Here is a 27,971-nt window from a genome sequence, read left to right as displayed (position 1 = left end):
GCAGTGAAAGTGAAAATGTTTCTTGCAGTACTTACCGAGCTGTTTCCTACTTCTTTTTCCACTGCTGAATGTGACTCATTATTAGCTGGATTCTTTGGTGCAGCAAATTCTGGTTTCTTAATTTTTGTGTCAGGTTTGTTTTCTTTGGCATCTGGCTTACCCCCAGATCTAGCAGGACTTGGCTTCTGAGAGGGTGGTATTCGTGCAAGTGTTGATGGCGATGGGTTGGCATATTCATCTTCTTTCCTGAGCTCCTGTGGAAGCACTGATGGATTCATTTTTACATAATAGCCATGGTAGTGACCATGCAGCTCCCCATTCTCTGTGCTGATGGGATTGTGCTGGGCTGAAAACTTTGGCTGGTGTTTCACACCTACTTCCTCCTTCACTGGTGCTTTTGAATATAAAGGCTTGTTAGTTGTGGGTGTTATATTCTCAGTGGCTAAAAGCTTTTTTTCTTGACTGAGTCTTGCCCCAGAATTGGAGCTTTGCCTTTTCAGTTGTTTTGAAGGAGAAGTGTCAGAAGAAAGAAGAGGACTATGTCTTGGACTTGCTTCTGGGGTTTGAGGGGGTGTAGTACCTTTTCGATAAAAGTGAGGTGACTCTTTTGGGGTAGGTGGTTTTTCCTGATCTTTTTCTTCAGATTTTTCTTTCGCATCCATTCCTTCTTGAAATTTTTGTTTGATATAATCAGGGCCTGAAAAATAGTGTAATAGAAATATTAAGATTAAAACAAAAATAAGACTTCACAGTAAAACTATTGCATTGGGATGTCAGACTGGACTGCCTTGCTAAAATGCTGACAGGAGTATATGTTACCAACAGTTCATTGACATCCATAGTGATTTACTCTGAATTGCTAAGTTGTTGAAGCTAGAGTACTTTTTCTGGTAATTGTTGGGACTACTTATTAACTTGTTTCAGTCACTTTATGTCTTCAGCTTTGCAATGGGTCACAAGATGTAAACTGTCTCTGAGTGAAGTCTGAGTGAATGACGACTGACTAACCCTACCTGTCTATCGTTCTTTTTCTGAGAGGCATGTTTTGAGGTATGTCTTGCTTAATTACCCTAATCGATTTAACTTCTACCCTCATGATCATAGTATCTGTTTGATATGGAAGTAATTAACCATTAGAATGTAACATCTCTTATATGCTACAGGAAATAGGGCTCGAACCACTTTTTTTTCTCTTTCTGTGAATGTCAGCTTGTCTTATGTACATGTGCCTTGAACTCTCACACACTGGCTTTGTCTTCCTCACCACACAGAGACCCAGGTTAACCTCTACTTGGTAACACAATGCCTACTTAGGACGTAGGAAGATGAGTTCTCTCATATTCACTAGGGAAATACTTACAGATCAGCCAGTGTGAAGAACATCCTCTACCCAAATCGTACCTAAACACCCATGTGCATATTCACTGCTAGGACTCACTTACAAGGTGCATTTCTATACAGCCATTAACATAAACACAAGCTGGCTGAGATGCTGTGCTTCAGGTTTTGGTTGTCTGATTTAATTGTTTAATGGTACGATGTGAGCAAACATTGTTTAAGAAACAAAACTGCTGTAAATCTGTATGTATTGTGGGCAGCATTTTCTGTTTTACTTCCTAGAGGTCACATCCCAGACTCCAGGATCAGTTTCCCAAAGAAGTCACAAATTGAGGAGCTCTGTGAATAAAGAACTGCAACAATCTTTCTGTATGTTCAAAAATGGCTTCTGACAAATGCATTGCAACTGTTTCTCCACTTCTATCCCTACTAGCACTACTTTCCTTTAATTTTTTTACTCTTCTCTGAGGCTTATCTGTGCTTTATGTCATAGAGAAACCCTGTGCCCAGAGAAGAACGTCTGCACACATTTTTCTGCCTTTGAGTTTAAAGGAAGCTCTAGCTGTGTTAGGCAGATACAGCGTTTTTACAGACACCAGAAGCATATGCATCACTACGCAGTGCGAAGATGAGAGGAAGGAAGAGCAGCATGAAGCTTTTGGAAGTTACTGAGTCATCCAGTAAGTAAGCATTGCTGAGAAGAAGAATTACTCGGCATGCAAGGTCTTTTGAGCAGGAAAATCACAACATTTTTGGCATCTCTGAAAACCAGGCGTGGAAATAGGGAGCTGTTAAGAAAGAAGCTAGACGTAGACAAGCCAGGATTTGTTCTCAAGTGACATTTGAGGAGGAAGTTTTGAAGAGTTAAGTCTGTACCGAAGGAGAGAACTAGAGGCTTGGTTCTTATGGCTTTTTATAATCTTCCTGGTGAAAGGGAAAGGTAGCACAACACAAATTAAAAGTTTCCATTTATAAAGTTACAGGTATGATTACCATTGAAAAAATTCTCTGGCATGTAGGGGATTTCCTTCCATCTTTGCAGAGATATAAAAAGTAATGCTGAGGGTTTAACATACATGAACTTTGGTTTCCTTATCTTTTCACATTAGATATAATTAGGGGCATAAAGAGAAAAGAATAGCCAAAAGAGTTCTGACTAATCTTTAAGCCACAGAACTGTTAAATTGCAATAATTATTTATTATGGAAAGATTTATATTCATATCAGCTTGCTCTTTCTGATTGCTGTGGCCAAGCATCCAATTGGAATAATATATCTTCAGTCTTACAATGATTCTTAAATGGCACCTGATCGGTTCCTGAAAATTCACATCCTGTGACAGCTCTGCACCGCCCCATATACGTAAAGATTTTACTTTTACTAATATTTTACAGCATTTGATGAACTGAAGACACTTTCATAAGGAAACATCTGGACCTCGCAGATGTCATCCCTCTCCACCCACTTCCTACGAACATCTGAGGGTGTCTGACCAGACATTCTTCAATTGCTGCAACAGAGCACAGCAGCCCTCCCTCCCACGCCCCAGTACATCACATATGGATATTAAGAGATACATCCCTTGCCTCCAATCTTGCCAGACAGGTCTTTCCAACACTGAAAGTCTTGGCTCTATGAGAAGTTAGCTTTGGAGGTTGTCCAAATACTTTTTAAACGTCTGTTCACTGTATCCAATACAATCGGATTATGCACCTGCCTGAGCCACTGACTCCAAGAACTCAGTTCTCTCTCTCTTCTGAGAACTAAGAATTGTCAGAACTTATCTTTTCCCCTTCGTTAAAGGCATTATCAAACACTACAGACATGGGTAAGGGGGTCCTTTTCTTTAGCATAAGAGCAATCTACAGCACAAGCTTAAAGGAACGGGGGCCAAGGAAATTTGGAAAGAGAGTCACTGTAAGATTTCTCAGCTGGCTGATCTTAATAAGAAAGAGAACAAAATTTGAGGGTGGGAAGAAGGTAAAGTGGAATTATTTATCTAGGAAATAAACACAGAGCTCTGGTTCTTCATGGTTCAAGTAACAAGTAGATATAGTCCTAGACATGATACATCTCAGTGTCTAAGGAGAACCTGGTCTGGAAAGCAGAACCAATAAATGCTATCTAACCAAGTAAAGATAAGCTTTCTTTGTGGATGACCCTGTGTGTTTTCTTACGGCGACATGCTGGCCGTGCTGCCATCAGATCAAAATCGATGCACCTTTGCAGGTTAAAGCCATGGGGTGGGTTTGATGCACACAGCTGTCATGATGCCAGAAACTGGATGGCACTATTAAACTGTGAGTTAGCCAGTATTCAGGGGGAATAGCCTCTGAAAGCCAAAGGATTGTGCAGATGTGTGCAATGTATGCACATAGAGTCTCATATAGTGTGATGCTGTGCTTGAACAGCATTTCATTGATGGCTGTGAGGGAAGTTTCGATTTGGTTGAAGACACTCGTGGTTGTTCTAAATCTAGAATTTCTTATGAAGCTCTTGTGTACTATGTCCTTCCTCCTGGAAGGGCTCCAGTAAGTGATGTGACAGCATGGCCAGCCCTGTAAATGCGAAGAGAAGGATGCCCTAGTTCTGCCATAGCATTCTAAAGAGGTGACAGCCACATGCTTTTCCCCATGGTCTAGTGAGGCAGCATAGGTCTGTTGCAGGATTGTGGCTCAAGGAGTGTCTGAAAACGTCATCTTGCAGGACACTGTAAACACAGCCACTGTTTCCCAAGAAGGCTGAGACCTTGTGCCTCATCAGATCAAAATAAAATCTGAAGCTTGAGAGGGATTGCAGAACACACCTAAGATAGTGAAGAAAAACACATATATGCAACTTTATAACTTTATATACATCTTATAATTTCTTCACGATACTTCTTCCATTCTTTTGTCCCCAGTCTTACCATTCTTACAATTCAGGAAAAGCAAGCATTCCGTATTACCATTTTATTAGTCTAGCGAAAGCAAAAAAAGACAGTAGTGCCATTAATTCAGACTCTAGAATATAATCTCTAAAGAATGTAATATTTAAAGTACTGTTGATGCTGAAATGATGTGATTCAACTTCAAGGTATATTAGAAGTACTTATTAGGTAAGCATGCACTTATTTCTGCTTTTTAAACTACAGTACACATTATGTGATGTAACCTAACTACCTTTAGTGCTGCATAAAGAGTTAATAAATAGATAGGGCTATAAAGAATAACCCAAGTAAGAAATGACATTATAATTTCATGATTATAAGAAAATTTATGTTGCACTTCTAGATAAATTCCACCCATGAAGCAGATACTTCCTAATTTTGTTTATATGTATGAACTATTAGTGGAAAGTCACTCCACCTTCACTGTAAGGTTTAATGATTGTCTCTGGGGTAACGGTGACACAATCAAAGTTATCTGCTCATCCAGAACTCTGCAGTCTATATGCAAACCTTCCAAGATCAGAGGCCCCCTTTACTACACTACTGAACATTTCCATAACCAAAAGAGAGATTTCCTGATTGAAAAGTTCAGAATCAGTAAGTACAATAGGAAAGGTTATACCAATAGCGCGTTTTACTGATAGGGAAGCTAAACCAAAGGGAAATCATGATCCAAAGCATGTGCTTCATCTGAATAACCCTTCTCAGTTCAGTGATCAGCTGTCAACAAAGTATCAACATGCTCAAAGCTTTGCAAAATCTTTGGCAAGCCTAAAGATGCACAGGCAGCCTTTGTCAAAACTAGGAATGGAGTGTAAGTCTCTTGAGTAATCAAAAGCTGACGCGGCAACTTGGCCATAAGTTTGTGACCTATTGTCATAAATGTCATCTTCCTGAAAAAGCTGAGAACTGTCCACTGAACCCAAATCAAAGATCAAGAGAAGGAAATAGTAAATGATGAGTAAGTTTCTTACTCCACATTGTTTCGTAATACAAATCCAGGGCATGATATGGATGAAGCAAAAGCTGAAGTCTTTTGTATTTAAATGAACTGTACTAAAAAAGGAAAATATATAGTTTGATGTGGGTGCTGCAGGTTGATATATACTATTCATGAAATAAGCCAGTGAAAACCACCTGGTTTGTTGTCTTCTGATGTTTTCGATGCTTTTCTAATGTATCACTGTTGGCAATAATATTTATGCTCTCACAGTAAGATTTATTTGCTACACTGATGAACTTAATAAAACTTGGCAAAGCCAGGTGAATGACTGGAGGATCAATTAATATAGGATCTTTTTTTCTTATATTAGGATTTTTCGGGATAGAACATCCATTTTAGAAGAATTCCTCAGCATTCGGGATGGTAACTCTAGATGAAGGAAATAAAAATGATCATCTATCAGTCTCCTAAAAGAAGTGATTCGATGAGTCATTATGAAAGTGTAAATTATTCAGCAAATTTTAGAAAGACAGGATTTATTATTATTTCTTCACTGGGGAGATGTGAAGGGAGGGGGGAGAACTATAATTAATATCATTAATTCTTCCTATGTTTTATTCTTATTTTTCTGAAGGTTATAGTGGTAACAGTGAATCAAAAAAATCTCTGAACTGCTAGGCTGCTGGCTTGAATGCAGGGCTGTGCAATGCCATGTGTAAAATGCATTGATGAACTCAGCAGAGCAGAGATATAGCTATGGTTTTAGTAATGTTTGGCAGACTGTATTGGGACAGAGTAGGGCTGTAAATTAAGGGTAAGGATTATTGCCAAAGAGAAATTGATGGATATAAGGCAAGGTGCTTAAAGAGCCACAGGGCTCTGAGAGTACACTTCTTCCTGACTTAGATATGAACAGAATATTTCAGTCGAAAGGGACCAACAATGACCACCTCCTCCAACTGCCTGCCTAATTCAGGGTTGAGTAAAAGTTAAAGCCTGTTATTAAGGCTATTGCCCAAATGCCTCTTGAACACTGATTGGCTTGGGGTATCGATCACCTCTCTAGAAAAGCTTGTTGCAGTGGAGAAAGAATTCCTAATGGAATTTTAAGAGGTTATCATTCCAGATGTTTGCAGGACCCTTTTGGTGGATACAGTGACCCAGCAATAGGGCATGGAATGGTGTAGGTCCTTCATGGTTCAGTCAACGTGCAGAAAGGCAAGAAATATCTTACTCCTAGTGATGCATATATATGTTACTTAATAACTCCTTATTTCAAAATCACATATGTAGGCCCTGCTGCTCTGCTTCAGCTGCATGTAAAGTTGGTTATGTCAGCTGGAATAATGGCTCTCTTTAACTGTACTTCAGAATGCTTTGGAGAATAAAAAACCACATTTGGCAAATTTTAAAAACAAAGCATGACAAAAGAGAAAAAAAGAAATTAAACAGAAGGGATTGTTGACATTATCTGGGGAGATGTAGAAGAAACCCAAATCTGGATGGCTGATCTGACTTTTATCCTCTGATGGCAAATGCATTTTGGTGAGGTATGGTCAATATTTTAAATGCTAGTAAGCAATTTCCCTAGCTAGGGGCAAATCAAAAGTCTTGCCCAGATCAATTTTAAAATTCCACTTGGTTGCCTTACAATACTTTTTTTTTCCCTAGACCTAATACCACCAGTATGGAAGTACCACGGCTGCCTAGAAGAGCAAATTACAATGTAAACAAGGCGAAGAAGAGCTCTTTTTTTCCTGCATGATCCAAAAAATACTCTAAAATATAATGTTTACTATTTGGAATCCTTCTTAATTCACTTTTACTCGCAACTCCTCATTTCCTCTTCCTCCCTCCTTGAAAATACCTTCCCTTTGCTGAAGTTTTTTCCAGCTTGCACTTCTAGGGCTTCTCAATCTCCTGTTAGCACTGCTGCTCCCTTAAGCAGTACTGCTGCTAGTCTTCCTTCTCCTGCTGCACCAGCAGCAACACTGAAACTAGCATGTGCCAACAGCTACTCACTCACTAAATCCATGAACGTCATGGAGAATGATGCCTACACTTTATTTTATTAAATAAGGTGGGTTTTTTGTTTATTTTATTTTATGGAACTGTTGTGATTTGATCTGGCAGCCTGCTGTCCTTCAGACCGTGCATTACCAACATGACCAAAAAATACGACACAGAGACGGTATACAATGTGATATTATACTACTGCCACAACCTGACAAAGCCACACCATCATTCAGTGATGTAAAAGTTAAAATACACATATCTCCTATCTAGGACTAACTTTCAGAGGCAGCATCACTGAATACAAGCAGGTTTCAAAGCAGCTTTAAAGGCAACCTTTCCTTCTTGCTAAGTAAAGACCTACAATAGGTATCCACTGGTAGAAATCAAGCGTTTTGTCTGGAAGAACCCCAAACACACAAATTCTTGTGTATCTTTATATCTGCTCAGGAAACAGGTATAACTGCACAGTTTCATGCAGTATCATAACCAACTTCTCTGTAATTTTGCTAGAATACATATCTACCATCTTTAAAATACGTCAGTGCTTTACTTTCCTGAATTTGACATCGATGAAAGCAACAGGGCCTTCTCAAAACTCACATCAAATGCTTCCAGTCACAGACTAGACTAAGATCAAAAGTCCTCGAGTTACTTATTTACTAGCCACACATACAGAGACACACATATACTTTGGCCAAACCCAAAGCTAGTTCTTATGCTTCTGTGTTTGCTCTGATATTTACACAACACAAGACAGCTCTTGGTGTGACCTGTGAACTGACTATCACATTAGTCTCTCTGCATTTCACACAGGTCTTTGTTGAAAAGTATATGACACTCACATATACAAGTATATAAAAAAAGTTATTGCACAATGCTTCTTGAATATATCAAAATGTATGCTCAAGAACACGAACTTGAGTTGTTAGTGACAGTAATGACAACAGAAAGTGGATTTCCACCAAACAATTCACACCACAAGCAACATCACAAACTTTTAAGTCTAGCAGTAGGATGATGAAACAGAGATGCTAATGCAATTTCTATCTGTACGAAAGCCAGACTGCCTCTTCTGTCCCTGTCACTTCCTCTAAATCTGAAATTCATTTCAGTTATCCTGCCATTAACACACCCGCACACAGAACCTAAACAGTACTTTTGTAATTTGCATTTTTGTATTATCCAATAACTCCAGAATAATTAAGGATAAAGGAATCCCTTAAAGTAAGATCTTCTTCCTCAAAAGGTTTTTAAATACATCATTATAGAGCAGATATATACACGCTGAAAGATCTGAAGTCAGGAAAGACTACACTAATGAATCTCAAAAACTGCCTAGAGGCAGCACCAAGAACAACGAATTTATTCTGACTATAAATTCAATCTCTGCTCCACTTCTGTTACTGCTTTAGTAGGTGACTGAAGTAGCTGTGGTATTTCCAAAACAGGGCAAAATTTCTAATTGTATCTGCATAGCAGGTTACAATGTGTAGGCCCTTATACTTCTGGGTTCAGCACCATCAGAAAAGTGTAACAAGTTTATCCTACCTGATAGATGGCACTATGAGTGCTGCACAGTTACCTCTAACACCTCAATGGGACATCAGCTTATGGACACAGAGATTGCTTATGACCAGCAATCTTAGTTATGGCTTGTTTTACTTACCCTACCTCTCTGTTAATGAATACTGACAGAACTTCAAAAAAATATCTGTCAAGATTACCTGGTGATGCATATGACTCCTGAATCTAGGAAAGGCCTCATTTTTCCAGGCTAGATAATATACACAGATTGTATTTAATGTGAATGATCCTGGCTAAATAACACATGTAATATAAGCTACTTGAATGCTCCCGAGCCTACAGGCTGTTTCATAGGCAATAACTGAGAAAGTACGGTTTTAGCTTTTTCACAAAAAACCATTTGAGCTGCACTGGGGCAGCTGTTAACTGCTGCAGTTCTTTAAGCTCCTAAAGGATGGGCAGAAGTGAAAGGCTGTAATCCTATTCTCATCACAATTGCATATTCTCTGAAAAGGTCAATTTTAAATATATAGAGAGACTGTTAATGCGGTATAATAGCAGTCTTTACTCAGTAGAATTTAAGTTTCTTTACACTTCTTCTGATATGTCCACATCTTTCTGATATGATGATTCCCAAAGTCATACACTCAGTGTCACTGGGATACTGCAGATAAGAGACCATTACCCTTCTTCTCCATGACGTGCTTCTGAATATACAGCCTGAAAGGGTACTGGCTATTACTCTTACCATATCACATTTCAAGTGCGTGGCTATCATCCTGCTCCATGGGAGTTTGGCAACTCAACAGGAGCAGGTTCACATCTCCTCTCAACTGGTCAAGTCTGTCACCCCTTCTGAAGAACTTCTCATAGCACTTTTGAGCAGCCAGTCACTGTCTTCAGCTTAAATACTATGCCTGCAAACCAGCTTGTATTTGGTCAGTAAGTACTGCTGCAAATGGTAGCACCCACTTTGAGCTCTATGTGGAATGTTACTGACAACTTTATTTTTCATAGAATCTCAGAATCATTCAGATTGGAAAACATCATCGACTCCAACTGTTAACCCAGCACTGCCAAGTCCACCACTAATCCATGTCACTGAGTGCCACATCTACACATCTTTGAAATGCCTCTTTCAGAATCCTTATTTCATAAGGAGACAGTGCCTGCACTGTTTTTTCTCTGAACACCCTTCTACTCTTCCACTACAGAAAAAAGCAGAGCCTAGGACATGCTATGTCAGCACTTCTTAAGCCTGTGGAATATGTGCCAATAAGGCTCAATACTGGGAAGACATGAAAGATAAGTATGTCACCAAACAACCAAACTTACATTTGAATGATTTAGATGGACAAAATAACATGGAAATAACTAGACAGTTTCAGACTTCACCGATTCTACAAACAGATTTGGAGATGCATTACTGTCTTTACCTAAACTCTACACATTTCAAAGAGATTCATGATTATATGATAACATCGTACAATTTTTTTAAAGTTTCCTTTATCCCTGTGTTTACAGAAAAAACACTTGAAATTATGAACCCGAAAGATGCAAAAACAGGAGTAAATTAAAGAGACTCAAAATGTACTGCTTTTAAAATATATGGTTTTATGAATTTTCTTGGAGGGTTGAGAATCAACCCAGTATTTTTCAGAGAGAGTACTCATTAAGCTGCACCGCACTTCCAGGAAAATTAATTTCTTATATCTAGCACTGAAATTAATTTTAAAGCCTAGGAGACTGAAGTGGGCTAGCAGAGCTGACTGTCATTCTGGCATTGCAAATGTCAGAACTATAGAAATACAACAATCAATTTAATTCTGGTAGAATTAGGATATGTGAGCTGCTTAGTCTTGCATCCTATTGAGGCTTCTTTCCAACACATTCTTGATCCTTCATATTTTAAGAGAAACCCAAATCATCATGCCACTTACTATTCTGACCTCACACAGTGTCATTTCTTCCCCTTCACATCTGCACTGTAAGTTTTCATTTCTAAAGTCTAAATTTGCAATATCCATTTACTGTTCCTCTTCTTCAAATCTATCTTCACAGTTTGGCAACTGCCTCTGACAAAATACTTTCTGCTCTTCATCTGATACTTTTTGAGGAGTCTCCGTGATTTTCTTAGTCACATCTCAGTATCAGTGCTCTATTCTCATACTCCTTTGACACAGATGGCCATTCTCCTCTTCTGGAACAATTCTCCCCTGTTAACATCTGTGATTTATTCTTTTACTTGACCTTTATTTTTCTTTCATTTTTAAACTATACTTTCAAGGAAAATAATCTCCCATTATTCTGTTCTTCGTCTCTCTACCTTGTCTTTTTACAATCTTTATCCTGTTAAATCTCACCATACAAAAAAAATTCAACTACCAATTCCATGCTGGCTGTGTTTCAGTTCCAGGTTTGACTCCTGTTCAAATTATGATCTGAGTGAATAACTGCTACAATACTAGTAGGTAGAAATCTTCATCTTCTCTAAATTCTCAGCATGGTCTTCTATGTCATACTGAACAATACTACATTACATTACTCAGGTCTATAATATGAATAAGATCTTTCTTTTTCAGATCTCTACATCTCTCTACTTTCAAGTAATTCTTAAATTTTGCACACTTTCTTGGAATAAAAGATTTCTGTGGCCCTGACAAACACAGAACGCAGCTGCAAAGATTATTTTTCTCTAATGGTCCACATCGTGTTTATAAAAACATAACAGGAGAAACCTAGCCTTTTATAACATAATTTAAACCTTCACTAGTATAATAAAATCCTTTCAGAATATATCAGTATACTTTAGTGAAAATTAACACTGTAAGGAAAGTTCTCAGTACAGACTTCATTACCTGAATTTCAACACGGAACAAATATTTATGATGCAGTTATAAATAGGATTTATAATGGAAATGTTGACACTGTGATAATAGTCCCATGTGATAGACCCTACTTCATCTTGTCCTTGGCTGGACATCGTGACAGACCAATATAGAAATCACTGGAGCAGGCCAACAGTGGGCAAGTTCTGTGTCCTGGTTCTTTTTCAGAGCAAATGAATAATTTTTAACAGGAGAAAGGAGGTAATTAAAACTCTAAGGTAGCACTGACTTCTTTCTCCCAGATTACACCTGTAATTAACACACTCGTGGTGTCAGATTAGATAGGTATACCTAGGCTAGAATTCCAGAAGTTACTTCAAGATAGCACCATAGCCAAGACAGCACTGAAGTTAGTCCAGGCTTCTAGACAGCTTCACAGACAGATGCTGTAGCCTTTACTAGGCAACAAGTTTCATCTAGATGCAAATTAACTAGCTCAGTACTTAATGCAAGCCTGTGAAAATTACAGTGATTGTAGCAGCTTTATCTCTCTACAGGAAACTGGTTCTCTGTTATTAGTTTTAAAAGTTAATTTGCTCAAAACTAATTATGCACATTTTTTCCTAAGCAAATCATTTGATTATGTGACTCAGAAGTATCTTGGAGAGATTGAGAAAGCATCCTGAAGAATTAAGAGTAAGCCTTTGCAAACTCTCTTTGCTTTGCCTTCTCCCAGGCACGCTTTCTTGCTCCAGATGCATGCAGGAATGCTGTGGAGTGGGTTGAACCAGCATGTGTGTACGGCAATGTGGCAGGATGGGTGCAAACTGCCAGCAAGCTGGATGGACCTCACACTGGGCAGGAGGAAAGGGTGGGGCCATCTGTACGTAGGGCTTGGTGAGACTGGTGATAAATCTGGAAGGCAAGCTGTGAAGACTCGTATGACAAGGGTTATAAAAAGAAAGGGGAGAACAAGAATAAAGCTTGAAACTGACATCTTTTCTTTCAAGGCACCTTCTTTCTTTGATTACTGGATACAACAGAAGTGCATCAGGATATGTCTATAGACTATGGCTTCTCCAGAGTTCTGCAGAAAGAGAATGGAAGCAATAAATTGTAGAGAAAAAATGGCATAGCAAGAATCCCAACAACAGTTGTGTGCGGATGATGAAGTCACATGTAGACTAAATTCAGAAAATGAACAGGCTTTGGTATGACTAAGAGTAGTGAGCGTATGCTCTAAGGCACAAACTGATGGCATGGCTGGTAACTTTTCAGGCAAAATGTTCATTGTAATTGGCTTTTTAAATACAAATATCTGGTCTGGCCCATATGCATTTAGCCAGGACATTCTAGTTAATTAGCACCAGCCAGAAATCTCTCTTTGCTGTCCATATGGAGTTTGCATTTTGAGAACTGGAGGAGGTGGCGATGACAGAGAGGAGGAAGATGGGAAGGATGTGGTTTTTTCTGAGGCTATAGACATCCACCACTGGTCAAAAGAGAATGTAAACCACAGTTGCTCTTTGAGGTATCAGGGGCCATTACAAATGGCCTTATCGTAAACTTAAAATGCTTATTTCTGAAACTAGCAATGTTCAGTATGTTAATACTGATGCTTTAAGAGTAACCAAACATTATAATAAAAAATAATGGTAAAATCTGCTAAATTCTTATTCTTATCATTAGAAAATATTTGCTATGTATTTCACCTGAAAAAATTCTGTCCATCTCTTTAGACAGCTTTAGTTTGATAAACTGCTTCTTGATTTCTCTCATGCCTTGTTTAGGAGATCAAAAGCTGGATGAATTGTTTTGGTGATCCATGTATGTTCATCTGGCAGCTGGCTAGCCCGACAAATAATCTGCCAGAAAACAATTCAGATCTGAATTTCCAGACCTTAATTCCTCTGTGGTAAAGTGCCCAGACTGCTCTCACCCTGCAGCAAAGTAGTTTCACCCTTCTTTCATTTAATCAAATGTTATTCATTCAAACTGAATGAAAGAGCAGTATCCATTTGCTGCAGGATATACATGCACACAGACAATTATGGTTTAGTTGTCCAATCTGTACAGTTCATACTTCAGTTTACCTCCTGACAGTGTGTTTACAAGACTATATCCGAGAGATGGTCTGTGGAATTTAGAATGAATGTGTAAGTCAAAACATCTTCTAACCTTGTGCAATATTAGAACAATACTCCTCCTTTTCACTGGGTGTACAAAATCCTTTTTTTTCTGTTAGACCTTTGATACAGCACTCCCATTAGTCATTTGCTATTCTCTACATTTTAACAAGAGACACAAAACAGCATTTATTTTTTCTCTAAGCAAAAACAAATCTCAAACTGTCCCTGGATGACTCCCTTGAATGAGGCTATGACTCAGGTTTCATTTGTTTCTGTCCTGGTATGCTCTCTTTTGACACATCTACAAGTTTTGTGATGCTGGAGGAAACAAACAGGTCAGAGCTGGGATTTCCCAAAATTCATTTTATTTGTTGATAAAAAGGCCTGTAAAATATGGCCTCTGTAAAGACTGCAACATTTGTTAAATCTACAAAATGCATAGCCTTGTGTGTAGGGCTCTGAAAAGATATGAATCCTCATAATTATTAATCACTAGGACAAATCTCTGTACAACAAAAGTAGAAGCAGGGTCTTGCCTGAGACTAGCATGAACAAACTCAGGGAAAACATCTCCCTGCAACCTTATAACTCCTCATACCATGGCTCTGACCTTTTCAGTCATACTTGGCTTTACTCATATGCAAACACTAAGGCAATCAATCACTGCGAAACCTGAATCTCAAGATTTCTACGGTACCTAATTACTGACATTATTATGCTTATCTGCTGGATGCCACTTTACTTTCTACTGCTTTGTTCTCCTTTTAGCCTCCTTTTAACTACATTACAAAGCTAGAACATCTTGGCAGCTTCTGATGAATGTCTTAATGAACATAAAAGTGAAACGTGAGAGAAAGTAATTGGAAAGTATGAATTATCATGGTACAATGACTTATGAATATCCACTCTAACTACAATTTGTGTGTAATACTAGGCTATATGGCCCAGAAGGTTGCTTTTTAAGAATCTAAAATTTAAGAGCTTTATCAATGGACTTAGGCTGCAAGTAATTCAGAGATCATTCATTAAGACAGAAAAAAAATTTCACAGTTGTTTACAGAGAGGTATTTGTTTTTGACTTTTTTTGTCTCTTTGTTTGAAGAGGCTTGCTGATATACCACATACATTTACTGCTGACAGCATGCTTGAAATACTAAGCAGTCAAATAAATAAGAGAAAAATTACATTTTCTCATAACTTATTTTCAAGACTATTTAGTACAATGGAAAGCTTTCACTTAACTATAGCTTGAGAGACTGAGACACAAAACTTACCACTACCTTTTAGTAGCACTTACAGAGACTTATAAAGATACTGTAAAAAATATAAAGCTCAAGAAACAGAGGAAAACCAAGAAGTTGCTATTAGGAAGCAATAACGGTTATCTTGTTTTCATTCAAACACATGAAAAATACTATTCAAAGAGCAGCTATTTACTGTTGTTTGTGTGAGTGAATGTAAATAATTAAAAATACTTATCTATTTTATTACCATAAATGGTAAAAGCTAATGATAACACTGTCCAGTAAGTCTTGGCATGACACTTGGGAAATCCATAAACAAACGCGTGGACAAGTGAGTCTCAGGGTTAACTAGTACCACACAGAAGAAATGTATCTGAAAAAGGCATCATGTACACTGAGCCTGGAAAACATCTTAGACATGATAGTATTTGAAATTATCACAATGATGTGTGAACCCAGTGGTTTGCTGCAGCTTGTTTGGGATAACTGAAATTTAGTTAATATCTTGGCATCTTGCAAGTTACCTAAGCAATGGGAATAGCAATGTTTTTCAAGTGTATACAAATATGCTGTATTTGGCTATCTTGAAAATAATTAGGAAACTCAAAATTTAGACTCCAGAAGAGGTATTTATCTTTTGATAGGTAGCTAAGTAACTGAGAGATGTTTCCATACAAAGAACAGAGTAAGTAAACTTTAAGAAATGCTTTGTTACATCACTGCACACATATCCAGCTGCATTTGCAGAGGTGATACAAATTCTTCTCTTCTGTAATTGGAATAAAAGTTTCAAATGAGAGGAAAATAAGATCCCACACCTTCTCTCCCCAAATCTCAGCCAATTTGTCAGCAATGCTACTTCATTTCCTGTGGCAGGAAGTAAAAAAAGACATCTGAGAAATTCTTGATCTGGGCAATTTCTTGGTGTCAAATTTCACACCATCAGATGTTTGCATTTTCACTCGAGTGCTCCAGCCGTTTCTTTATTTCAAGGGTTTGGCAGCTTTCAAATACTTTCTTTCCAAATGCTTCAATTCTTTGCATGGCTACACCTATGACTTCTTAACTCATGACTGGAAAGATGACCTGCTGCTATAAATTGGAATTTCTTCAGCTGATAGAAGAATGAAATAATGAAAAAAGAAAAAGACTTGATTATCATAGAAGTATGGGCCACTAATATACGTCCATAGGGGAGGTAGTATTGAGGTAATTTCCAACAGTGAAAGGTACATATTTATACTGTTTTAAAGCTAGTACTGGAAATAGTTCTTTTGAACTTTGCCTACAGGTCTGGACTGCCATGTTCAAGAAAGATGAATTTACATCAGGATGTGTACAAAGAAAGTTTGCAAGACTGCCAAGGGGAATGGAGGTTCTAATCAGGTGGCCAACCCTTGACTTATGCACTAAATGAATAAAAAAAGAGTGCCCCAACTCTCCCAACCCCAAAATACAAACAAGTACTTAAGAATAAAGAAAAAAACGAGTATTCTTTAAACTTTCTGACAGTAAAGATTTAGTAACAAGTTATATACAGTAGTTATTTAAAATAAAAATTGAAGGGAATAGGTGCACTTTTAGAAAATGCTGAAGAATGTTGTTGTGTGTTTACTTTGTGGGTCATGATATTAGCCTCCATTCACTATATGGGTACATTTAAGAATAAGCAGGTTATGTCTGAAAGAAAGATATGCAGAAGATGACAGTAAGTGAAAATGAATCTCAGAGCTATAATCTATATTAGCATACGAGTGCTGGCAGGTCCTTGAAAAGTAATAACAAGATATGACTCAACTCAATTTGACAGGTGAAAGAAGGGCAGACATGAAAAGACATTAAATTGGCAAATGGAGTTCCATTTTATCTATTCAATCTTAAGCTAAAGAGCAGTACTCAAAAATATTAGCTTCACGGAAAGAGAGCAGAAAAACAAAGCAAAATCAGCTTTGCTTCTTTCTATAACAACTTTTCAAACCACGTGACAGATTAAAATGGGCTGCAATGCTGATATAAGTGAGATAGACCTAATTCTATTATATCTTGAATAGGGGACTAATGTTTCACAGAGCACCACAGGCATAACAGAGAAAGATTCCCCAACAGATTATGTATGTCTAATGGTCAAGCATTCATTCGTCAAGAATTCCACGGGACAGTAAAAAAGCTAAGGATCTTTCCACTAATAAATGCATTATAAAATTAACGAAAATTTCAGTGGATTTATGTTCTCTGAAGTCTATCTTTGACACCATACTGAATAAACCATTAATCTGAGGCAAAGTTATATGCTTGGTACTTTTCAATACACAACTGTTTTCATACAAAGCTATAGTAAGCAAATTACTAAAAACTGAAAGCAAAATCTCCTTTAGCAATGTACACTCCTCATGACTGAGATGACTATTATTTCCGTTTAAATGATAACATTCAAAATGAAATCAACACTTTAACTTAACACAAAATCATTTCACTGAAATAAAGCAATTAGCCACAAAAAACCCCAATCTACAATTACCTGGTTGGTAGAAATTTGGTGAAAGTTCTCTGGCAACTGCTCTTGCAATATCACATTCCTGTCGAGCAGCCTGAGCAGCCTGATCCGCAGCATCAGCTTTAGCTCTTGCATGTGCGGTTCTGTACAAAGTAGAAAACAGTTTTTATGCAAAGTAGTCTTTTATCAGTTGCATCAAGAACGTGAGAGTAAAGGACCTCAGCTATCATACACTATCCTGTGCTCTTATGCCCACTTGTGAGTAACTGCGAATCAGCAAAGTATTTCAGAATCAAACCACTGTTCCTCTCAGCTCTTCAGTCCTGCTCATCCTCGAATCACACTTACTTGCAGGAACACAATTACAGCCCAAGCTTATAATTAAAATTACAAAAAACATATAGTATCTGACAGAAATCTGGGGTTAGGATTTAATTTCATATTACCACAATGTGCACACAAGTGTACAGAAGGTCAGACTGAGCCACCACACTGACTCCTAAACAGGTTTTTGTGAGACCAGGATACATGGTGTTCAAATGCTACTACCCTTACAACATTTTGAAGTTAATGCTCAATGCTGGGTGCCATGTAAAAACTTTTGAAGGGCAAAATTCAGCTATGTTGGCCCAAAAATATGGGAAATGTCGTCTGCAATCAGACCACGTTGCAAAGAAATAGCACAGAAAATGTGTTTGACACTTCAACAGGCATTTGTATAAACAACAGTTTATTAACAGTTTTAAATTCTTGTAACTCACTGAATTTTAAATCCAAAAACAATCTGAAAAGGTAACTTTTCAGAAGTCAAGACAACACTTTGGAATACTCTGGTAAAGTAATCTGCCCTTTTGCTTCCATTTTTTCCTTTTGCTATTTCTTAAAAAGCCTCAAGAACAGCTTGTGCAAAGGCCTCTGATTCCAGACTGTGCAAACCGATAGTTGTGTTACTGCGGGTTTGCATCTAGGTTTGTCCCATCTTCTCTCACCACTTCATTTTCCAAACAGTCATCTGTTTAAAAATTCCTGATGACAGTGATCTCTCTGTGCCTCCACAACATTAGCACACAGCCTAGAGCTATGAAATGGTTCGTTAAAACACAGGGAAAGCTAAACATGGCAAACTAGCAGAATTTTTTGAGACTCTAGAGATATTAATAACCTTCCTAAACCAGATACATTAAATTTCATGATCTCATCCCTTTTCTCGTAACATTCTAGTAGAAAACTGACACTGAAGTAAGAAAATAATTAGTTAAGAGAACAACAATAGCACCAACTTTTATCCTGTGTGCCTGGTGATAATAATCAACAGCAATCAAATAAATTAAAACTTTCAACAACTTCATCGTAAAAATTCAGTTTTATTTTCAAGGAATAAAGAAGAGTTCTATGTGTTTTAGACAAAGTAAAAATTAAAAGTTAGCATTAACCAGAATGAGCATCAAGAGATTAACAGAATGGCAGACTTTGCATTTCTAAAAGGATGTTTAATCCCGTAGGGTACTAGTATAAACACAGTCATAAAAAAACCCACATAGACAGTTTCATCTGTGGTGCCTGAAGAAGATTTATTTAAGTTACATCCTTCCTAAAATGTGTGTGGGGATAAATGTTGAATGTTATTTCAAAGCTTAGCTTGTCATAATTTACTGGATAAATATCAGCTTATGCTGCCTTCTCGCGGGTCCCTCTCGGTCTGTGAGAAAAAAAGATAATGAACAAATAAGCTGCAACACCTTCAATTTGGACTCAGGATGGGGGAAAGAAACTGTTAATAATAACAAACAGACCGTATAATCCCAGATGTGTTCTGTGCAGTTCATGAATGGGTGTATGGTATGTGCTTGCTTAGTAACAGCTATCAAACCCGTTCTTTCTCTATAATCATTATTTTCAATTAGATGAGCTATTCTTAGCTCCTGCATAATTATGTCTATGTAGCATAAACTTAATGAAGCAATCCTAGCACTGGGACATTGTTTTGTGAGACAATAATGTAGTCTGCACATAGATAAACTAGACACTGCTCATCTTTTTGTGATGAAAGAACAACCAGACTACTCCCATATAAAAATAGTCTAATACTATTGCTACTGCTACAACAGACATTTTAAAATCTCATATACTAAATGACCAGTACCAGGAAGACATACTGCCAGGATAATACATTTATTTACTGATGTCTGTGAATTTTCTATATTATTATATCCAAGAAGCAAATCATACATCCTGTTCCATTATACAGTATGAATTAGTAAAGGAATTAAATGGTGATATGAGTAAAAAGCTCATGTAACTTTGTTACACGAAGCTGGGCAAAGCAAGTCGCAACAGGATGAAGCCAAGGGAACAGAAGGTAAATGAGCATGGCTTTCCTTGGCTGCCTTCTCTCACACCTCTTTTTTTCAACCTGCACTTCCTGCTATTCTGCCCCTTTTGTCCTCACAGTCAGGAGTTCCAGCAGACCAGAACAGGAGCGACTGTTCAGAAGTGAACACTGCCAAGGCATGTCCCAGCGACACACTGGAGCAGTCTCAGTGCTGTGCTGAGAGATGACACAGCAAGAGGAACTAACCAGGCACAGGAGGGTAAGGCACAAGAACAATGTTTATGCTCCTGAGCAGGCCTTCAACCAGCCAAACAGGAGTGTGTGCACATGGCAGTGCGGAGACACTTTCCCAATAGCCTCTTCAACAAGCATCGCCGATGACAAATGGCAAAAGTGAAAGAACAGGAGAAAGCAGCAGAGATGATCCTTTTCCACAGAACAGCAGCAATGTGCTTTGCCTGTGAATGCAGGCTCTTCATTATTTGCATTGCTTGCTAGTTATCACCTTGGCATTTGGATGCTTTACTGGCTAACTTCAGCAATGTGTACTTTATCATCTCAATTTGCAACTGTATCTTCAGACATTTTTTCTCATTTCCTGCACACTTATTTTTAAGTGTCAGACTTAAATTATTTTTCTGTTGCTATTTAATTTCCTGAGTCTTTTTATTCTGACTTCCACACTTGATTTCTCTGTATGTTTTTCAAATTACTTGCTTACAATTACTGCTGCTTGACACTACATTTTGTTTGTACTTGCTTTATTTTGCCTTGCACTGACCACCACACTATCAGACTTTTATTATCAGAAACTATGAAGAAATATATTAGTTTTGAATGACAATGTTTATAAAGGAGAACCATCAAAGCAGAAATTGAATCCATTTGCTCCATTTATGCTTCACACAGTTTGGGAAAGCCTTCTTTACCTTTTATTTCTGGAGCAATTTTGTCACTGTAAAGTCTTGAAGTTTTGTTTGTTATCAGCAATTATTCACAGAAATTTAAGTCTATGATATATCATGTAAAAATGACCCACATTTGAATGACCACCTTCTACTTTTTTTCCCCAGAGAACTCTACATCATTTGCCAAGACAAGAGATCTTTAAGAGAACTTTTGAAAGCAAAACTCAAAATGTCTCCTTTCCTCTCCCCCAGCCAAGAAAAAGATTGCAGTATGCTTTTCATCTTGTTCCACACATTTTCCAGGAAGGATCGATCTGAAGTTTCAGCAGCAAAACAGAAATTATGCAGGAAAGTGGGCAGCAAAGCAGACTGCAAAGCAGTACAGGAAAACAAGTGACTTGCTTTGCAATGCTTCATTCAGGTTCTAATCCACAGCAAAGGACCTTTAACGATTTTTTTATTTTAGGTGAACAGGCAGTTCTTTGTAAAATTCATTCTCAGTAACTGTAATAGCGAATACACACTACTAACTTGTGAATTACCATGTGGTTTTCCATGTATTTCTACTTGAAAGTGTCATCATACCATTAACATTCCATGTGACGTCTCAAGCACATGTTTGAAAGCTTTTAAATAAATCGATATAAAAATTATTTACCAAAACCAATTCATATTTAGAGGGACAAGCTACCACTTCAGTAATGAATCCACAGTGGTGGTAAATTCAATCAAGGCAGGGGCAAAATTAAGTGTTACGTGTGTCAGCAATCAAACTGTATTTACATTAAGGAGGAACATGTACCTATAGCTCATGCAGAGTCTTAATACCAGGTGGCAGCATGTGGAGTCCCTAAATTTATCACTCTCTGTTGTCAGTGATGGAGGGTTGGAGGACCAATGGCTAACTGAGTAACTTTGGTATTGTGAGAAACTGTATTCAGATTCATATCAGCGTCTGATTCTGAAAGAAGCTTAAGCTTTCTAGACTGTGGGACAAATGTTCTTTACTGAGACCTTTCTTTTCTGTGCTTGGTTGGGTAGGTAAATACGGACACATCATCTTAATTACACTCAAAAATTATAAGCACAGAACCCGAGGCTCCCTACAAGTAGTCTCTCCTTCCAGTAATACTATGATCAGATTTCTATCTACTTACATGCAAAAAATGACTTGAAGGAGGAGTACTGAGGGCTGAAGAGCTTAAGCAGTATTATCTCCCATTCTGCAGCAACAATGCTTATATATAATGCCATGTGCCTGGAATGCATTATGTAATGTTTATCTAAATTTAAAACCCATTTAGAACTGTCCATTACCCTCCAGATTATTTTGTATTTCCATGGTATCCTTCAATGCACTTGTAATGATGCCTCATTCAGAGTCAACTAAAAATGTAAGCAACATATGTTTATTCTGTTTCTTTTTTCAGATTTTATTAAACACAGTGATTCCAGCATAAAGCTTTCCAGGAGCTTGTTTCCTATTTCTCAAAATTATAAAAATAATTTTGCTTTCTATTTGCTCAGTATATGAAACCAAATTATGCTATCAAATTATCCTAAACCATTAATATTTAAAATGTTACTTATGAACAGATTTCTATATTGTAAAGCCAAAAAAAAAATCAGTAAAGGCCAAACCTACAAGAAGTTCTCAGAGATATATTTTATTAATGACAGCTATCAGGTTTGTCTGTTAACATTAACTATTGTGGGTTACTACCCATTATCATCCTTTTTGAAACTGGAATTCTCTAAACACAATCCCACCTTCCTAAACTCTAAAATGCAGTGATTTTTCCAGAAAGCAGAGAACACACTGTTGAGGTTTTTTTTCCAGGTATGAAACTTTCTAACATTTTTATATTTGTCAGAGGCTCAATTCTGCAAAACCAAGTTCTGGTAAAATTAGTACAGAGATCCATAGCATTTCCAAGAAAAGAGGAGCTGAGAGGAAGAGGAAAACTTTAAGCAAAGTTCTTTGGTAGTTTAATTTTCTCCTTGTCCTCATTTTATTTCCATATTCTTCTAATATTATATATCAATAATGAATGTTCAGTAATTATCTAGCATCTCTGTACTTTTTAACATTGCAAGAGAGTGTCATTTATCAAGTGTGCTAACCATCCTCCTCAGCTTATTTCAGCGATAATACTGCATGAAAAACAATATTCTGCTTTGGTAGGAATAAAAATACATACATGCATAACTGTGTAGAGCTACCTAGGAACTCTTGGCTTCATCACTCTCAACAACTCATTGCTGTAATACAGTTCAGAATTGAGGGTAAGTCACTGAATACCAGCAAGAAATTGGAATCTGAGAGAAACAGAGAGGAAGAAGATGGACTTACAGATAATGCAATACAAGAAATTCATGTCAGTGAGAAACCTAAAGTCCTCCTAAACTACAGACTGAAATAACAAAATGAGATATATGTCCTCAATTAAGGAGTCTGAACTCAATTTTAAGTGTTTTACTTCATCAATCTTCTTTGTGCTTTGCTAAATTTTAATCTCAACAAGCCACTCCTTCTTCATGAACTGACTTCACTCAGGAACTGGACTACCTTGGTACTACCAGTGAAGTCTGATGTAGTGAAGCATAAGCAGATCTATTATGGAAACACACTGCTGGCACATAGATCTGCATCATCTTGCCTAATGGATTTTGCTTCTGAAAAATCCTCCTTCACAGCCTAAATCCATTTCTCATATTTTTCAGTCTTAACTCATATTACAAGAACTGAAAAAGTACTACCCTTCAATTAATGACTCCTGAAAAACTGAGGAAATTTTGTACAACTGGCAAATGGCCAACCTGTTTTCAGTACTTGAAAAAATAACCTGGGGATAATGACTGGTAAGTAATATATTAGTCTTAGGCATAAATAACCGCATATATAAACTGGGTCTACATCCATAAAGATTTACAGGCTGACAGTATATTGTGCCAGGCATCATGTTTTAACAAAGTATTTTGCCAGACACTTCATACACGTGTAAAGATTATGGGTCCTATACCTTATCTAGTTTGCCTTGATTTAACATACTTGGACTATTTTCAAGGCTTCTGATTTTGCACCCTATGGCAATGTAATTAAACAACAGCATAAATTACATGGAATTAATAAAGCACATAAAAATGGATTAAAAGCTAACTCTCTGATACATTTCAAAGCTTAATGCAGAAGACATCAAAGAAAAGGGTTGATATGTGCATTTTACATTAGGAGTTAGTTTTTGGTTGTTTAGTATTTTACTTTTAGAATGTCTCAATACAAGTTAAATCATATTATGGTAGAGTGGGCAGATTACACAACTTCTGAATTCTTAAAAACCCTCAAGGACAATTTACTGTAACTTTAAGTTACTGTAATCTACAGTTTACTGTAACATGAAGTTCAATGATAACAACTCCAAACTCCACTGTGTTTAAGTGCACCAAAACAGAACACTAGGAAACACAAAAATATAGGCAGTATGGGAGACGGGCATGGAAAATAACACAGAAGGAGTATAATATCATGCTGGTTAAACTCACATACTGATGCAAAAGGAAGGGTTAATGCGATCTTAATACATGTAGAGATGAAAATCAAGTATAAACTAAGGAATTTGTTCTTGTTGTACTATGTAATCCAGCATCCATAAAACCACTAATGGAACAATGCCCAGTTCATCTACATCTCAAGAAGGAATGAGAAATGTCAGCACCACAGAATAATTTCGGTTCTAAAAAGACAAGCTTTTTGACTTAAACTTCTTGAGCCTCGTATTGAAGAAACACTGAGAAGCCACTTACTACTGTGTACACATGGGTATCTGACAATGGAATATGTGGTAGACATAATGGGAAGAAGTGTTTCAGATAAAGATTTATCTTGTCCAACAATCAGAAGTTGAATTTGGGCACAGTCAACCTTAAAATGTTATAGGTATAATCTACAGAGAAAAAAATGGACATTTTTAAGCCTTTGTAATTATACTAGGCACTGTAATAAATGTCCCCTTTAATCCATTTTCTGAGAAAAGAATGACATAGTCCTTTGTTTACAGGAAGTGAGATTAGCTGATTTAGGAGCTGTTTACATTAGGTATTTTAGACATCTGACATAAGGGCTCTGATCATCTCATTGGACACACCCATTACTCCATTAAAATAAGTAACTTGGACTTCTGAACTGTGTGGATTACACTTCTGCAGCAGTCAGCATGAACGTTCCCTGCTGCACCTACAAATGTATGAAACCTCTTACGGCAAACACCAATTCATGTGTTTGTTGAGGAATCAGCTGCCTTCTTATGTCAAGAATCAGAACCTGTCTGTATTCTCCTTTAGACCTCTATGGTCCATAACAATAAAGCCAGAACAGCTCAGGAACTCAGGAGTGCCAAGGTACTGATTTCTGTAATACTAGACACATATTCACAGCAGTTCAGAAAGACTTTAGGTTAATGAAGGACAGCACACTCAAAAGAAGGTATTTCTGAAAATCCACTTTTAACAATAGAGATAGATTAGTTCAATCTCCCTAGCCTAGTCTGTCTTCCAGGCCCTCACATCGATTCACCTTTTTGGAAAAAGAGTCACATGCCGACGTCTGAATTGACAGTGGTTTTAAACTGCTGTTAAGCATCACTAGAGAAGTTGCTTTACATGGTACTCTCCATAACCTTAGGTGTCCCACTAGCCTAACATTATTTATGTGCGTGATAGATATTCTGCCCCTGAATAAAGGATGTGGCTCTTCATGTGATATACTCAATTTTAATCACCATTCTGTCAGTAGTTTGAATGAATGAGTTTTGCTTTCATATTGATTGTATTTGACCATAGCACTGGCACAGAAATCATAGAATCATTTAGGCTGGAAAAGACCTTTAAGATCATCAACTTGAACCATTAACCCAGTACTTCCAAGTCCACCTCTAAACCATATCCCTCAGCGCCACATCTACAAGTCTTTTAAAAACCACCAGGAATGGTGACTCAACCACTTCTTGAGCAGCCTGTTCCAATGCTTGGCAACCTTTTAGGTGAGAAAATTTTTCCTAATATCCAGTCTAAACCTCCCCTTTCACAACTTGAGGTCATTCCCTCTTGTCTTATTGTTTGTTACGTGTGAGACAAGATCGACACCCACTTCGTTAAATCTTAAAGATGGCATGGTCTTCAATTTCAGCAAGATGAGCAGCATCACTTCAAGCAGAATGCAAGTTTTCCTGTGGGAAAATTTACATTTGGATAAAATACACTTCTGTATACTATGTTCTTAGGGCTTTTTCCCTCATTTTTGCCAATGGTGATTCACTGACAGTATTTTTTCATGCCTCTTAAATATCAAGTACATCTAGAGAAAAGTATAAATCTACATGGATATTTGTCCATCTTACTTCATAGGACAGACTATATTCTATCCTATTTTATTACCAAGTCTACTTAGTGAGCAATATTTTCTTCCAGTTTCCTGGCCCCATAATATTAATTCCTGCAGACAGGAGGGGTTTCTTTTTGAAAGGGCTAAGGGAATAGCTGCAAACAATTTGTTGTTTCCAATCACTAAAGCCAATTATATTGTTTCACTGAAGAGAGCTTCTGAATCTAGCTGGAAGCATAAAAAAGTAGATGTACACTTGAGCTTCAGCTGCTCCTGATGACATAGTTAAGTGAAAAAGAAAACAAAAAGGAAATTCATAAAATACAAGCTTCATGGAAAAACAACTCCATGTATTAAGGATTCTGCACAGAGAAGGCAATCCTGCTCAACGAAATGGGAATATATGGACCACTGTGATCATTTGCTTAGATAATTTCTAAGGTATGTTTAGTACATTGCTCTTCCCCCAGCACAAATATTTTTAAAAAACTGTTCTCCAGCTGGGACAAATGAAATAAAATGGTAGGTATGATGACTGCTATCATCAACATCAATATCTGGCAGCTACTCTACACTCAAAGCATAAGAAAGCAACAACAAATCATCATCCCAGGAGTACAGCTAGATGAAAAATAAGAACAGCTTACAGGAAGAGACTAGGATTTTTTTTTTTTTTGGCATAAAAATGGACTGGTTTTTTCCATTAAAAACATTATCTTCATTTTTTCAGTGTTCTGATTTTTACCACTTTCAATTACTTTAAAAAGTAAAAAAATCAGAAAATATGAAATCAGATGTCATTATTTAGATTTTTTTTTTTTTGTTAGACTAGTTCTACTTTGAAAACTTTTGGAAGCTCTATTAGCCAGTAAACTTATTCAGGAAAATTATGTCAAATGTCATCCACAACAATGCCTATTTCTTATCTCTCCCCTATACAGAGCTTATGTGGGGTTTTTTATGAATTTCTTTTATTTTCAAGCAAAGACAAGTCCACAGTGTTAGAGATATTTTAGCAAAGAATACCAAAGGTTTTGTAGAGTAAAATGTGTAATATGAAACCAGCATCTATCTCTTTTCACATACTAATACATATGTAACTTGCAACACGCTGCATGAAAACTACATTACTAAATATTACAGGAAAAACGTGAAAAAATATTTAAAATTCTGTGGGTTTTACTGGCTTCAAAAAGTGTAAGGTGAACTCCCCATTCATAAATAGTTCAAGGTCCATGCTTCATGCTTTTCCCAAGTGACTTTGGCAGTCTGTAACTTACTATATTGTAGTTTTAGCACCTGAACCCAAAGACCTCATTACTGTGCTTGATGGAGGAAAATATACTAAGTAAAAAATCCCTACTACTCGCTTAGTGGCTTGGTGCTTATTTGGTTTTCTCTATTACAACAGCTGTAACACACACATTTATTTCTGACATTTTCTTGAAATATAGAAACAGTATGGAATTGAAATCTTCAAAACTAATGAGAGCAGAAAGGATACACTGACCATGGAATAAAGTTCAATCACAGTTCTTAAAATCTAGTGGGGAAACAATACTGCAGTATTTTCAGCCTTTTAAAGGCATTAACAATGTGTGTTTAAATGTATTTTTTGTATCCTTAGCAATCTTAGAGCCAAGACTAAATTGGGCTTACCTTTCTTTGCATGATTCGTTTCTGTTCCCTGATTAGGTGCCAAATGTCTAGAAAATAGTACCAATAGAAAAATGTCTAGCAAACCATTCTGGAATGAGTTCTTCCATTTTCAGTTTTGTAAAGATAACTGTTATAAAAATTCACAGAAATACCTGAATAACAGAAAACACCGATACCTTATAATTGAACAGCTTAATTAACAAAGGGCGTAAGCTCTCCACGAAAGACAAGTGCCCAAGTGCAGAGA

The 27,971-nt window shown here is 37.2% G+C and overlaps 1 protein-coding gene across 3 annotated transcripts in view; it reads right to left on the bottom strand.

Moving 5' to 3' along the window:
• Positions 1 to 27,971, bottom strand: part of JPH1 (junctophilin 1) — an 84,782-nt gene that overhangs the window by 9,959 nt on the left and 46,852 nt on the right. For all 3 annotated transcript variants that reach the window (XM_032696834.1, XM_032696911.1, XM_032696990.1), the window contains exons 3-4: positions 17,470 to 17,588; positions 36 to 697 (exon numbers count right to left, since the gene is read on the bottom strand). In XM_032696834.1, coding sequence (XP_032552725.1) covers positions 36 to 697; positions 17,470 to 17,588 — 781 coding nt within the window. The remainder of the gene's footprint in view (positions 1 to 35; positions 698 to 17,469; positions 17,589 to 27,971) is intronic.

Source organism: Chiroxiphia lanceolata, chromosome 1 (genome assembly GCF_009829145.1).
Source record: "Chiroxiphia lanceolata isolate bChiLan1 chromosome 1, bChiLan1.pri, whole genome shotgun sequence".
NCBI classification, from domain to species: domain Eukaryota; kingdom Metazoa; phylum Chordata; class Aves; order Passeriformes; family Pipridae; genus Chiroxiphia; species Chiroxiphia lanceolata.
Note: the sequence above shows the minus strand (reverse complement) of the source record. Positions and strands in the feature narration are given on the sequence as shown.